Genomic DNA, 15,593 nt, shown 5'->3' with positions numbered 1-15,593 from the left:
TCAAAATGACTCCTCAGATTTAGCTGAACACTTCAACATTTCTTCCAACTTTATGATTAATATTTGATTTACTTATATCCAGGCCCGGAACTCAGAACTAACCAGGATTTCTCTAAAACTCAACTGTTGTTGAATGTTGTAAGTTGGAGCCCTATATCTTTCTAGCCAGTGTGCATCATAACTTTCCTCCATCCTCACTCCTCAGATTCCATCGGCCTTAGCTGTGCTCCCTGGCCTGGCTGCAAAAGAAGCACTAAAATGCAATACGGAGCCGGGGGTTTGCAGGACTTCAATATGGAACGCACAGACCCCCTGGTGACTGCAATATCTTGTCCTGGAACAAGCCTGTTCCTCTCCCGGAAGGCACACTATTGATGGCTGAAATAAGAAAAATGTAACATTAAAAACAGAAAACATCAACAAAGATGAATTGTCCTGGAACAAGCCTGTTCCTCTCCCGGAAGGCACACTATTGATGGCTGTATCTGAAACCATGGTCTGTCTGTGACCATGGACTATGAATCTGTTGATGTGGTCCCTTGGTCTATCCAGTCATTGTTGAAGCCACGGACTAGATGTGAGGCCCATCGGTCCAAGCCCTCAGATATGAAACCATGGTGGTACTGGTACTACTGTACTGCAGCGTTGAGCTTCCTGACAAGATGACCCACGGGGAAGCAGGAGGAGAACAACAGAGGTGGTGGTTTAGGCCTATTTCAGAGGACATTTTGTTACTTCCCTGTGCCAACACTGTGACTTACGATATGCATGACAAAAGGGACAGAGATTGACAGAGAATGTCCTTTTTTGTTCATCACATCTACATTCTCTATGTCGCTAGCTAAGGCAAGAATATTCCCAAGAGGCCTTTCTGTACCTGCTTTTTAGACTTCCCTCAACACTTTGCCATATTTTTATTTGAGAAGAGGAAAGAATTGTGTACGTATTGTATTGATTGTTGATCATGATGATGGTTGACATTAGTACACGGTGGTACTAATGATTTAATGTCCAAATAAATGAGATACTGAACTTTCTTAGACTACATGACACTGGTGAAACCCTCCAACTTGTGTATGGGTACCCACTGGTACTAGCCTTATCGCTTTTGGGACAATACATGGAGTGGTATGGAAACTGTACAGAGGAAATGTGAAATGGCTATATGTAGCCTACATATATCGGTGACGGGTTTAGTTAAAGGAAACTCAAATGTAGCCTCAACTAGTCAGCTTACTAGCTGTTTTACATAGACCTAGATCTTATTCAACAGCTCCATTCTCCCCATACACAATGATGTGCATTTTACTGTATTCTGTTGATTTTCTGACAGCCAGTAATACAAGCTGACTAATTGTTTTTTCAGGCATAGTAATAAGGCACCGTATTGTAAAAATTAAATTGTACAATTTGAAACGTTAGAATAATTTAATAAGACATAACATAAAGCTTACATGCACTATAATTATTTCACGGATGGTGTTGAAGACCTGCGGCAGGAACATGGATATATTTTTACTTTTTTTTTTATGTTACTTTGTATGTAGGCCAATGGTTGGCCTCAGCTGTATAAACTTATCCTGTAGATTTGACTTTATATTAAATACTGCATGTCTTCCTAATGTGTTTTAAATATAATTAAAGTATTACAACAGTGCTATTTTCTAATAATGTTACAGAAATTGGTACAGAAAAAGCGTCCCCTTATTTTACAGATGTTTTTTATGAAGAGATCTTTAAAATTATTTGCAAACCTATTGTATAAATGAATGGTCAACTTGCACTCAAATTAAAATAAGTGGTTTATCATAAAGAATGTTGTCAACTTGTCATTTTCCCAACCATTTGCCTTTTAAAAAGTACTCCAGGTGAGGGCAGTATTACACAAACTGTATAGTTTGTCTGCGTCTTGCAACTTCTATTCTGGGTGGAAAATACAGGGCAATTGTGTGTTGTTTTGGGTCAACAATAGCCTTAACTATTATGAGTCTTTCCTATCGTCATACATGCAGATGAGAAGTGTAGTCTACTGTGTACCCTAGCTATGGCAATAGAGTATTATTGTGTATCTTCTTCGACCGTTGGTGCATGGGATAAACAGCCTTCCTTGATCAGACATGTTATATCATACTGCACATCGAGCCCCAAGTTAAATCGGGTCCTATTTGCTCCTCTCGTCAGCCTTTGAATTGCTAATTATGGAGTTGCGTAATAGAAATACATATTAAATGTGCCCACTCTACCTCATGTTAGTTCTTCTAAGCCAATTGGCCCAAGAATATTATGCCATTTTTTTTAGCAGAGTGAACTAATATCTAATACTCTTCCACTCTTTATTGATCTTTACTCTTTGTTGATGTTTTCTGTTTTTAATGTTACATTTTTCTTATTTCATTGAGTCTTTAGACTATCAATTGTGGGCAATGTGTTCCACCAGCAATAGCCGTCAGTGGGTCCTTACCGATACCGACGTCATTAAGAACCGCTGCATCATCGAGAGTATCATGACTGGCTGCATAACTGCTTGGTATGGCAAATGCACAGCCCTCGACCGCAAAGCACTACAGAGGGTGGTGCAAACAGCCCAGTACATCACTGGGGCCGAGCTCCCCGCCCTCCAGGACCTCTATATCAGGCGGTCTCAGAGGAAGGCCCAGAAAATTGCCGTAGACTTCAGCCACCTAAGCCATAGACTGTTGACTCTGCTACTGTCTGGCAAACGGTACCGTAGCATTGGCTCTCGAACCATCAGGCTCCGAGAGAGCCTGTACAGGGGAAGGAAAAAAATGAAAATGGATGCACTCACTACTTGTAAGTCGCTCTGGATAAGACTGTCTGCTAAATGACAAAATAGCTTCTACCCCCAAGCCATAAGACTGCTAAATAGCTAATTAAATGGTTACCTCGACCCTATTTTGCACAGACTCTATGCACGCTTTAGACGGGTTGGCTGACAATGTCACAAAAGATGCCTGCGCATCGATGAGGCAGAAGGATGTGTGGTGTTATGATTCTGAAAGGTCAGATCTCTAGCAACAATGACAAGAAGCTGCCATGTGGGGAATCGTATGTGGCTCTGGAGAAAACCAGGCACAGCTCATCACCCGTCTAACACCATTCCTACCGTGAAGCATGGTTGTGGCAGCATCACGCTATGAGGATGCTTTAAATAGAGCCAAATACAGGCAAATCCTTGATGAGAACCCGCTTCAGAGTGCAAATGACAGACTGGGACGAAGATTTACGTTCCAACAGGACAACGACCCCAAGTATTCAGCCAAAGCAATGCTGGAATGGCTTCAGAACACGAATGTGAATGTCCTTGAGTGACCCAGCCAAAGCCCAGAATTGAATCCCATTTAAAATCTGAACAAAATGAAATTGCTGTTCACTGCCGCGCCCATCTAACTTAACAAAGCTTGAGAAAATCTGCTAGGGCGAATGGGAGAAAGTCCCCAAAACCAGATGTGCAAAGATGATATAGACATACCCAAGACGGCTGAAAGCTGTAATCGCTGCCAAATGTGCTTCTACAAAGTATTGAATAAGGGTGTGAGATATTTCTATAGTTCAGTTTCTATAAATTTGTCAAAAATTTCTAAAAACACGTTTTCACTTTGTCATTATGGGGTATTGTGTGTAGATGGGTGAGAACAATACATTTCATCAATTTTTAATCCACACAAAATGTGGAATAAGTCAAGAGGTATGAATACTTTCTGAAGGCGCTGTACACACACTCTCCACTGACACATAACACACACAAGCATACATATACACATTTACACATAATTTGCTGCTGCTACTCTGTTTTTTGTTTTGGTTTTGTCTATCCTGATGCCTAGTTACTTTACCCTGCTTTCATGTACATATCTACCTCAAGTACCTCGTACCTCTGCACATTGATCTAATATTCCTTGTATATAGCTTCATTCATGTGTATTTTATTCCTTTTGTCTTTTTTTTTTTACTGCATTGTTAGGAAGGGCTCGTAAGCAAGCATTTCACAGCTGTATTTGGCGCATGTGACAAATAAAATGTCCTTTAATTTGAAACAGGTTTTAGAGAAGACCATATTTTTAACCTGTCTAGGACATGCGTTCCGCTAGCGGAACCCCTCGACAATATTCCGCTGAAAAGGCAGCACGGGAAATTCAAAAACATTTTTTAGAAATATGTAACTTTCACACATTAACAAGTCCAATACAGCAAATGAAAGATAAACATCTTATTTATCTACCCATCGTGTCCGATTTCAAAAATGCTTTACAGCGAAAGCACAACATATGATTATGTTAGATCACCAAGTCAAAAAAACACAGCCATTTTTCCAGCCAAAGATAGGAGTCACAAAAAGCAGAAATAGAGATAAAATGAATCACTAACCTTTGATGATCTTCATCAGATGACACTCATAGGACTTCATGTTACACAATACATACAGTGGGGAGAACAAGTACTTGATACACTGCCGATTTTGCAGGTTTTCCTACTTACAAAGCATGTAGAGGTCTGTAAAAATCCAGAAAATCACATTGTATGATTTTTAAGTAATTCATTTGCATTTTATTGCATGACATAAGTATTTGATACATCAGAAAAGCAGAACTTAATATTTGGTACAGAAACCTTTGTTTGCAATTACAGAGATCATACGATTCCTGTAGTTCTTGACCAGGTTTGCACACACTGCAGCAGGGATTTTGGCCCACTCCTCCATACAGACCTTCTCCAGATCCTTCAGGTTTCGGGGCTGTCGCTGGGCAATACGGACTTTCAGCTCCCTCCAAAGATTTTCTATTGGGTTCAGGTCTGGAGACTGGCTAAGCCACTCCAGGACCTTGAGATGCTTCTTACGGAGCCACTCCTTAGTTGCCCTGGCTGTGTGTTTCGGGTCGTTGTAATGCTGGAAGACCCAGCCACGACCCATCTTCAATGCTCTTACTGAGGGAAGGAGGTTGTTGGCCAAGATCTCGCGATACATGGCCCCATCCATCCTCCCCTCAATACGTTGGAGTCGTCCTGTCCCCTTTGCAGAAAAGCATCCCCAAAGAATGATGTTTCCACCTCCATGCTTCACGGTTGGGATGGTGTTCTTGGGGTTGTACTCATCCTTCTTCTTCCTCCAAACACGGCGAGTGGATTTCAGACCAAAAAGCTCTATTTTTGTCTCATCAGACCACATGACCTTCTCCCATTCCTCCTCTGGATCATCCTGATGGTCATTGGCAAACTTCAGACAGGCCTGGACATGCGCTTGCTTGAGCAGGGGGACCTTGCGTGAGCTGCAGGATTTTAATCCATGACGGCGTAGTGTGTTACAAATGGTTTTATTTGAGACTGTGGTCACAGCTCTCTTCAGGTCATTGACCAGGTCCTGCCGTTTAATTCTGGGCTGATCCCTCACCTTCCTCATGATCATTGATGCCCCACGAGGTGAGATCTTGCATGGAGCCCCAGACCGAGGGTGATTGACCGTCATCTTGAACTTCTTCCATTTTCTAATAATTGCGGCAACAGTTGTTGCCTTCTCACCAAGCTGCTTGCCTATTGTCCTGTAGCCCATCCCAGCCTTGTGCAGATCTACAATTTTATCCCTGATGTCCTTACACAGCTCTCTGGTCTTGGCCATTGTGGAGAGGTTGGAGTCTGTTTGATTGAGTTCTGTTATACTCACAGACATCATTCAAACAGTTTTAGAAACGTCAGAGTGTCTTCTATCCAATAGTAGTAATAATATGCATATATTAGCATCTGGGACAGAGTAGGAGGCAGTTCACTCTGGGAACGCTATTCATCCAAAAGTGAAAATGCTTCCCCCTATCCCAAAAAAGTTTTAACAGATTGGTAAGGCTTTGTGTTCCTGCTATGTTGCCTCCATTTAGTCCCTTGTAGAGCTTAAAGGAGGAATCCTACAGCACATCTACCAGAGGTGATCATACAGCTTCAGGCTCTGAGACATTCGGTGCTAGCGATTGCTCTGTAATAGTGATTGCAACCTATTATGCCCCCCTCCTCCTTCAAAAGAGAGTTAAAAGGATGACTAGATAAATGATAGGCTCTGTCCCAAATGGCTCCCAATTCCCTATATAATCACAACTTTTGATCATTTGGGACTCTGCCAGAGACTCCACTCACTGGTGTATAAAATGGAGAGTAGAGTACTTATCTGGGGAGATGCAAGACAATAAAATTGTGGCTCGCTTTTCAGCAGTAACCTACATTGCTATTATTTATAATGTATATTGGAGATCCATCTATATGCCCTTGTAGTTTTGTATTTCATCTCAAAGCATTTAGCCCATGGGCCCTCCCTGGTTCTGCCTTATTCAAGTTGCCATTGGCAACAATATGGTCCTGTTGAAAAAGTGTTAAATGGTGTTTCCTCTGAAACAGATTATCAAAATCCTGTTAACTATTTCAAATACCGAAACAAAAGAAGGTATATTTAATGTACCTTCTTGGCTCCTGGAAATGTTGGACCTTTCCAAGCTACTAAGACAGTAAGCCTGATGTACTGTGAGATTTCCTTCTGGGTTACGAGATTATGACATTTTAACAACCCAATATCTACCATAACACTGACCCTACCTTTCCCTATTCAATGGACTGACAGTGGACGGATCTCTCTCTCTACCATGTAATCGTTGTTGTCATGTAGACTACTTTAGGCTTAGTTCCCCGTGACAGACGTTTGATTCTGGGTAACAAATATATTTTATTGCACAACAGGCAAATGGAAGGTTTTGAAGTGTAATTACAGTTATTCAGCTGAGCTGAATGTCAACTGGCACTATACCACTACTTACTTGTTCACAAAACACCCACTTATCTACCCATCTATTTCTGTCTATGTATTTGTTCACTTTAGTAAATTCTACTGTACAGGACAATGTTGATCATGGATCTGAATTTGTGGTCATTTTGCTCCATTATAATGTTTTTATCAACCTTTGGAACACAGTTGCTTGGTAACTATGGACAAATCTGATATATGGAAGGGATCATGGTTGTGTTGTCGATCTGGTTTATTACAGTAATGAGATATAAATCCTTTCCCATACAGTTCTTCTCTCAGATGTATTATACTGTATATGTGAAGTGATACAACGTATGAAAGTGGCACTTACTCTATCCTCATTTTGTAGGCTAAGAATGAACCTCAAATGTGCATAGTCAAAGTCATGAAAATGTGGCCATTTAACCCATTTAATCCCATCGGTCACAATAGTGCCTTCATTGTCAATACATTGAATCCATGATGCTCATGGTATAATAAAATATCTTAATGGGAAAATACAATGGCTCTAATTTTATTATATATATATATATATATATATAAGCAGATTATTTATTTTTTCAGTAGATTGAAATTTTGTTGGATTATAGATATACTTGATCAAGAGATTTTACAGATCATTTTACCATTATCCATTACATACAGTATGTTTAAAACCTTTCTGGACTACCCATCCCGGATCCGGGATCATTGTCATCAGAAACGCTGACTAGCATAGCCTAGCATAGCGCCACAGGTAAATAATATAATATCATGAAATCACAAGTCCAATACAGCAAATGAAAGATAAACATCTTGTGAATCTAGCCAACATGTCCGATTTTTAAAATGTTTTACAGCGAAAACACAACATATATTTATGTTAGCTCACCACCATATCCAAAAAAAACAGTCATTTTTTCACAGCAAAGATAGCTTTCACAAAACCCACAAATAGAGATAAAATTAATCACTAACCTTTGAACATCTTAATCAGATGACACTCATATGACATCATGTTATACAATACATTTATGTTTTGTTCGATAATGTGCATATTTATAGCCACAAATCGTGGTTTTACATTGGCGCCATGTTCAGAAATGCCTCCAAAAATAGCCAGAGTAATTACAGAGAGCCACGTGAAATACAGAAATACTCATCATAAACTTTGATGAAAGATACATGTTTAACATATAATTAAAGATACACTGGTTCTTAATGCAACCGCTGTGTTAGATTTAAAAAATAACTTTAGTAAAAAGCACACCATGCAATAATCTGAGACGGCGCTCAGCCATTCTCCGCCATGTTGGAGTCAACAGAAATACGAAATTACATCATAAATATTCCCTTACTTTTGATGATCTTTCATCAGAATGCAGTGCCAGGAATCCTAGTTCCACAATAAATCGTTGTTTTGTTTTATAATGTCCATTACTTCTGTCGAATTAGCAACTTTGGCTAGCATGTGTAGTACACGTGTCCATACACATTTTTGCAATTAACGAAAACTTCAAAAAGTGATATTAAAAGTCGAATAAACTGGTCAAACTCAGTTGAGAATCAATCTTCAGGATGTTTTTCTCATATATATCCAATAACGTCCCAAACGGAGCATTTCTTCATGTCTATATAACTCATTGCAAGCAAAGACATCACATGCCGAGCGTGCGTGGCCAGGAACTGGCAATCTGCCACGACCAGTCACTCCAATAGCTCTCATCCGGCCCCACATCATGCTAGACGCTTCATTCCACGTTCTACTGCCTGTTGACATCTAGTGGAAGGCGTATGAAGTGCATACAGATCCATAAATATAGGAGATTTGAATAGGCGTTGACTTTCAGATCGACCCATTTCAGATTTTTCACTTCCTGTTTGGAAGTTTGCCTGCCATATGAGTTCTGTTTTACTCACAGATATAATTCAAACAGTTTTAGAAACTTCAGAGTGTTTTCTATCCAATAGTAATAATGATATGCATATATTATGATCTAGGACAGAGTAGGAGGCCGTTCAATTTGGGCACCAATTCATCCAAAAGTGAAAATGTCGCCCCCTAGTCTTAAGAAGTGATTTTGAGTGTGAAATGTCATATTTGTTTTATTTCAGGGGGAATTGGCCATGTATAGACCCAAAAACTGAATTAATGTAATAATTTAACAAATACATAATATCAATAGGTTTGTTTAGTGTCTCTTGCACAATGGTAGTGAGTGTTGATGACTAGTCACAAGGGTAGACCTGGTTTATCAGAGTATTGGAACATAGCCATAGGTGCAAACCTGGTTCGTATTGGTATTTCCGCTGAGATATGCAGGAGTAGATCTGGTTTATATTAGTATTGGGACTCAGTCAAAGGTGTAGACCTTGTCAGAGTACTGGAGCTGTGGTGCAGGGGTAGAACAGGTTTACAATTTTAGTATTCAGGCTTTGTCACATTTAAACCTGGCTTAGTTGACTTATTGGGTTCAAGCACAGGTGCATACTGTAGGTATGTAAATTGGACAGGTGTAGACCTGTAGACCTCTATATGAATATTGGGGCTGAAATGCATAATTACACATAGCCTTTATGTAGTGTTGGTAGACCTGTTTTATTGTAGGGCATGCGCAGCAAAAGCCCCAGGTTTTTTTTTCTTTTTTTTTTTCTTCATATTCTTTAGCACACTACTCATCCTACACTGTTTAAGCTAGAAACACTGTTCAGACGTCAAAACGTGTGGAATGGTCACACTCAAGTTGCTTGTGTACAGTACAACTATTTTCTTTGTCTTCCATCCACTTTCACGGCATTTCTTCAACATACTGAAGCTCTCCATTGCAGTGTTGCCAACTTCGCGACTTATTCAGACCCCTCTAGCAACACATTTTCAAAAAATCGACTAGCGACAAGTCTAGCGACTTTTTCTGGTGTTATTGGAGACTTTTGGAGACTCTGACGTGAAAGCACGTATCGTTCTTACTCTTCTCAACGGGCAGCGGGTGCTGCTGTGGGCCCCACCCTGTCCCAAAGCACTCACAGGTGGCCCAGTCCTCACGCAGCAGTCCCTCCCAGCTGCAGTCAGAGCAGCAGATGTTCACCCCTCCGCGTCTAGACTGCAAATGAATCGCGCATGCGGGAAGCAGCCGCTGGCTGATCCCACCCTGGCTTACATTCAGGGCGGGATGTAAATGTAAAATGTTCTTTGTCTAAAATAAGTCACTGCATTTGACTCACACAGCCACAGCCTCAGTCACTTACTCACCTTGTCCATTGTGTGTTTGCCTCTCTGTGACATAAGCTAAACATCTAGCTGGTGTGAAGGATGGTTTTGTTCTCTTTTAACATGAATATATGCCTTATAGAAAAAGGACATGTTAATCACAAAATATAGCGTGACTGTAGAAAAGCTGTTGTTAATCTAGGGTGTCGACTGTGCAAACCACACGGTTGAGACAAGATGGAAAAATGCTGAATAACAAGAAGACAGGAACTGAGGAATGTGTAGGAAAAATGCTGAATAACAAGAAAACAGGAACTGATGAATGTGTAGAAACCAACAAATCAGCTCAATCTTCACACTGGCTAGCTCATGTCTCAGTCTAAACTGTACACTCAAAATACAGAAAGGAGTGGGAATCAAACCCTGAATTCAAAGGCTGGTTGAAGCCGTTTATTGGAGATGATACACGGGCATACTGTCTGTATTGTAAGGCTGATTTCTATGCTTAGAGATGTAAAAAAATATAACTAAAAAACATACTCAAAAGGCAAGGCCTTATAACAAAAAATTGACTGCATAAAAGGCTGAGGCCACCATGGCATTAGCTATCGCTGAACACTGTTCCATGCTGGCATGTGATCACATTGGAGAAGCATGTAGAGCTGCTTTCTCAGACTACACTGCTGCTACCCACTTCAAAGTGCACAGAAATGATTAATGGTGCACTAGCACCATACTTTCTGAAAAAGTTGGTTGCAGATGTAGGTGACCAGAGTTTCAGCCTCCTCCTCGATGAGTCCACGGATGTAAGTACCTTGGGGTTGTGATAAGGTACTTTAGTGACACCAAGCAGACAATTGTATCAACATTTCTGGGGCTTGTTGATTTGGAGGGAGGAGATGCCAAATCTATAGCCCGTGCTGTTGTGGCTTTCCTCGAGAAGTGTTGTCTTAAAAAAGAGAATCTCCTGGGGATAGGGACTGACAATGCCTCTGTTATGACGGGGATTAACAATGGGGTCCATAAAGTGCTGAAGGAGGAGTATGGCCTTAAATATCTGGTTCTTATTCGCTGTGTGTGCCACTCTCTGCAGCTTGCTGTAAGTCATGCTTCCAATGACACCATCCCCGTAGTGTGGAGTACTTGGTACGAGAGACTTATAACTGGTTTTCAGTGTCTCCAAAGCACAGGGAGGCCTACAAGGCCATATATGAGACCATCAACTGTGGGGAGAAACCTTTACAGATAACCAAGGTGTTTGCCACACGTTGGCTCTCCATTGAACCCGCGGTTTCACACATTTTGGACCAGTGGGAGGAGCTTAGGCTGCATTTCGCAGTCACCAAATCCAGTGAACACTGCTACATGGCTGTAGTTTTATACTCCATGTACAGTGATCCTCAAAACATATTGTATCTGACTTTTTTGAAGTCAGTGCTGGGTGAGGTACAGTTGGCCATCAAGGCTTTTGAGGGAGAGCAAGTAGATCCTCTTAAGCTACTTGACAGCTTGGTTAGCCTGATCAAGTCTGTGAGCAGCAGGGTGCTGAATCCACTGGCAAATGTTGATGTACTCAAAGGGCCAATAGATGGATACATCAGTCCCAAACCGTACCTTGGTTACCTTTTTGAGTCAAAGGCAGCTGAGCTCCACCTTGCGCCTGAGGATGAAAACAATGTCTGAAAGCGGTGTGTAGCCTTCACCATCTCCCTCACTAATGAGTTGAGGTTGAGCCTAACGGACAACATCGAAGCATTGCAGTACATGTCAGTTTTCAATGTGGAGGAAACTCTAAAGCACAATAAGAGCCATGGAGAAATAGAAAAAATAGCCAAGCTCCTTGGCTACTCCCCTGCAGAGATAGACAAGATTGTCCAGCAATCACGTGCCATCCATCTAGTAAATGGAATGAGACAAAAAACACACTGGGCTTCTGGAGTGAGATTTGGAAGTTCAGGGATGCAGCTGATATCAACCTGTTTCAAGAACTTGCCATGGCTGCTGTGTCTGTGTTGTCCTTGCCACACTCGAATGCTGAAGTCGAGAGAGTATTCAGACAGATGAGTGTGGTAAAAAGCGAACTTAGAAATCGGATGTCCTTGCAGACCCTTAACTCCATCCTGTACATTCGATATGGACTGAAGCTGTCTGGTGAGGCTTGCAGCTTTTTGGCACATCATCTGCTTACTCATTTAAGTCAGCTCCCTCGGTTGCTGAACCTGCCATAGAGAGCCTTGACCAAAATGACGATGACCCATTCTTTCTGTGAGCCAGCACAGCCTGTGTGTGTGTGGAAGGGGGTCTGTAAAAAAACTAAACAATTAATCTGAATTAGGGCCAGACTAGTTACCATAGTTTTTTCACATTGCCATTGACAGTTTTTTCTATTGTCTCTTTTTGGGCCATTGAGATTGTTAATGTAGATTGTATACAATTTTTTTTTTTTAAATGTATGGTTAAAACTTTTCATGTTTTACTGTGACTTGTTGTATGCTCCTAAGTGGCCATAAGGTTAAAAACAAAATCAAATTAAGAAAACTAAAACAAAACAAATAAAAAATAAATAAAAGTGTCTCTGGGTCACTTTTGCCGGTCCCAAGCCCGGATAAAGGAGGAGGGTTGGAATTGTGACATAAAAAAAACAAGAATCGACAGAAGAAAGTTCATTTGTAGTTCTAAACATATTTAGGGTGTTTTTTAATTTACTTTTTGTCTCTCCCACAACGTTATTCCGCTCTCCTACAGCGTCCATCACAATTACATGCACATGGCAAATTAGGTGATGATGTCATTTAGCGACTTTTAGGACAGCCAATAGCTACTTTACTTACTGAGGATTGTGACAACATCACTTCCAACAGCCATTATCTGTACATGGAATAATGAAACTTTTGACACAAATCGGCTACTTTGACCACTTTACAAGAAGCGTTCACATCTTCGTATAATTCTCTGCTACTCAAATCTGGCGTTTGAACAAAAAATTATATTCTGATAAAAAGTTACAGCTGTTTAAGTAACTGCATACCGAACATTTTTGCGGTTTTGACCACTACCCTCAACCAGTTAAGACAAAGTTAGAGTGTATGGAATATTCGTCTACTTCTCTGCTATTTATATCTGTTCGCGGAACCAAAATACTACAGATCTTACCTTACAGCTGTTTTATTAACTGTGTTACCATCTTTTCTTCCACCTTTTTTCAAACAACCGCCATTTTGACCACTTACCCAACAAGTTAGAAACACGTTCAATGGCATCAAATCCAAAAACGGATTTGGAATTTTTTCTATCAATCTGTAACTAGAGCCGTTTTACTAACCCATTGCCTGCTCTCTTTCTAGCTGCAGTAAATCATGTCAGAAGTTATCAGATTAATTATTTACCAACAACAGCTGCAGTTTCCGATCAAACTACATCACGTTTTGAAGTTCACTTTCCTTGCTTTGTCTAACAACACTATCATGAATCTAGCAAAGTCGTTTTGTGGGTCAGAGTGCAGTGTTTAGTTCATATTAAAGCGCAAACTAACTATTTTAGCCTGCGTCTCTCTTGCTTTCGCCAAAAGGCAGCAGTGTTGCCAAGGCTACTGTTGCCTAGCAACGCTAGTTTTTCTGTCTCTGAGGAGAACGGTGGGCTATACCCCTCTGATGGAAAAGAGCGGATTAGGAATAGCTTCTACCAATAAAAACTAAGTTGTTTGTTGGTGTTTAGAGTGACAAAAAGTGGCATGCTGACGTCTATTAACCCTCTTTCTAAAATGATCTGCCGAAATTGTTGCAACCCCTATTACTAGCCTGTTCAACCTCTCTTTCGTATCATCTTTCCAAAGATTGGAAAGCTGCCTCGATCATCCCCCTCGTCAAAAGGGGAGACACTCTAGACCCAAACTGCTACAGACCTATATCTATCCTACCCTGCCTTTCTAAGGTCTTCGAAAGCCAAGTTAACAAACAGATAACCGACCATTTCGAATTCCACCGTACCCTCTCCGCTATGCAATGTGGTTTCAGAGCTGGTCATGGGTGCACCTCAGCCACGCTCAAGGTCCTAAACGATATCATAACTGCCATCGATAAGATACATTACTGTGCAGCCGTATTCATCGACCTGGCCAAGGCTTTCAACTCTGTCAATCACCACATTCTTATCGGCAGACTAAACAGCCTTGGTTTCTCAAATGACTGCCTCATCTGGTTCACTAACTACTTCTCTGATTGAGTTCAGTGTGTAAAATTGGAGGGCCTGTTGTCTGGACATCTGGCAGTCTCTATGGGGGTGCCACAGGGTTCAATTCTCGGGCCGACTCTTCTCTGTATATATCAATGATGTCGCTCTTGCTGCAGGTGATTCTCTGATCCACCTCTACGCAGATGACACCATTCTGTATACTTCTGGCCCTTCTTTGGACACTGTGTTAACTAACCTCCAGACGAGCTTCAATGCCATACAACTCTCCTTCCTTTGCCTCCAACTGCAAGTAAAACTAAATGCATGCTCTTTAATGATCGCTGCCCACACCTGCCCGCCCTTCCAGCATCACTACTCTGGACGGTTCTGACTTAGAATATGTGGACAACTACAAATACCTAGGTGTCTGGTTAGACTGTAAACTCTCCTTCCGGACTCACATTAAGTATCTCCAATCCAAAATTAAATCTAGAATCTGCTTCCTATTTCGCAACAAAGCATCCTTCACTCATGCTGCCAAACATACCCTCGTAAAACTGACCATCCTACCGATCCTCGACTTCGGCGATGTCATTTACAAAATAGCCTCCAACACTCTACTCAACAAATTAGATGCAGTCTATCACAGTGCCATCCGTTTTGTCACCAAAGCCCCATATACTACCCACCATTGCCACCTGTACGCTCTCATTGGCTGGCCCTCGCTTCATACTCATCGCCAAACACACTGGCTCCAGGTCATCTACAAGTCTCTGCTAGGTAAAGCCCCGCCTTATCTCAGCTCACTGGTCACCATAGCAGCACCCACCTGTAGCACGCGCTCCAGCAGGTATATCTCACTAGTCACCCCCAAAGCCAATTCCTCCTTTGGCCGCCTTTCCTTCCAGTTCTCTGCTGCCAATGCCTGGAACAAACAACAATAATCACTGAAGCTGGAGACTCACATCTCCCTCACTAGCTTTAAGCACCAGCTGTCAGAGCAGCTCACAGATCACTGCACCTGTACATAGCCCATCTGTAATAAAGCCCATCCAACTACCTCATCCCCATACTGTATTTATTTATTTATCTTGCTCCTTTGCACTCCAGTATCTCTACTTGCACATTCATCTTCTACACATCAATCACTCCAATGTTTAATTGGTATATTGTAATTACTTTGCCACTACGGCCTATTTATTGCCTTACCTCCCTTATCTTACCTCATTTGCACACACTGAATGTAGATTTTTTTCTACTGTATTATTGACTGTATGTTTGTTTATTCCATGTGTAACTCTGTTGTTGTATGTGTTGAACTGCTTTGCTTTATTCTTGACCAGATCGCAGTTATAAATGAGAACTTGTTCTCAACTAGCCTACCTGGTTAAATAAAGGTTAAATAAAAAAAACAATAAATAAATAAAAATGAACATC

At 41.1% G+C, this 15,593-nt stretch overlaps 1 protein-coding gene across 4 annotated transcripts in view; it reads left to right on the top strand.

The window, feature by feature from the left end:
• Nucleotides 1–1,812, top strand: part of LOC120027135 (phosphatase and actin regulator 4A-like) — a 43,529-nt gene extending 41,717 nt beyond the window's left edge. For all 4 annotated transcript variants that reach the window (XM_038971989.1, XM_038971988.1, XM_038971987.1 and 1 more), the window contains one exon: nucleotides 206–1,812. In XM_038971989.1, coding sequence (XP_038827917.1) covers nucleotides 206–221 — 16 coding nt within the window. In that variant the 3' untranslated portion in view covers nucleotides 222–1,812. The remainder of the gene's footprint in view (nucleotides 1–205) is intronic.
• The last annotated feature ends 13,781 nt before the right edge of the window (nucleotides 1,813–15,593 follow it).

The sequence above is a fragment of the Salvelinus namaycush genome, chromosome 32 (assembly GCF_016432855.1).
Source record: "Salvelinus namaycush isolate Seneca chromosome 32, SaNama_1.0, whole genome shotgun sequence".
NCBI lineage: Eukaryota > Metazoa > Chordata > Actinopteri > Salmoniformes > Salmonidae > Salvelinus > Salvelinus namaycush.
The sequence above is the reverse complement of the archived record's forward strand: the minus strand, read 5'-3'. Positions and strand labels throughout refer to the sequence as shown.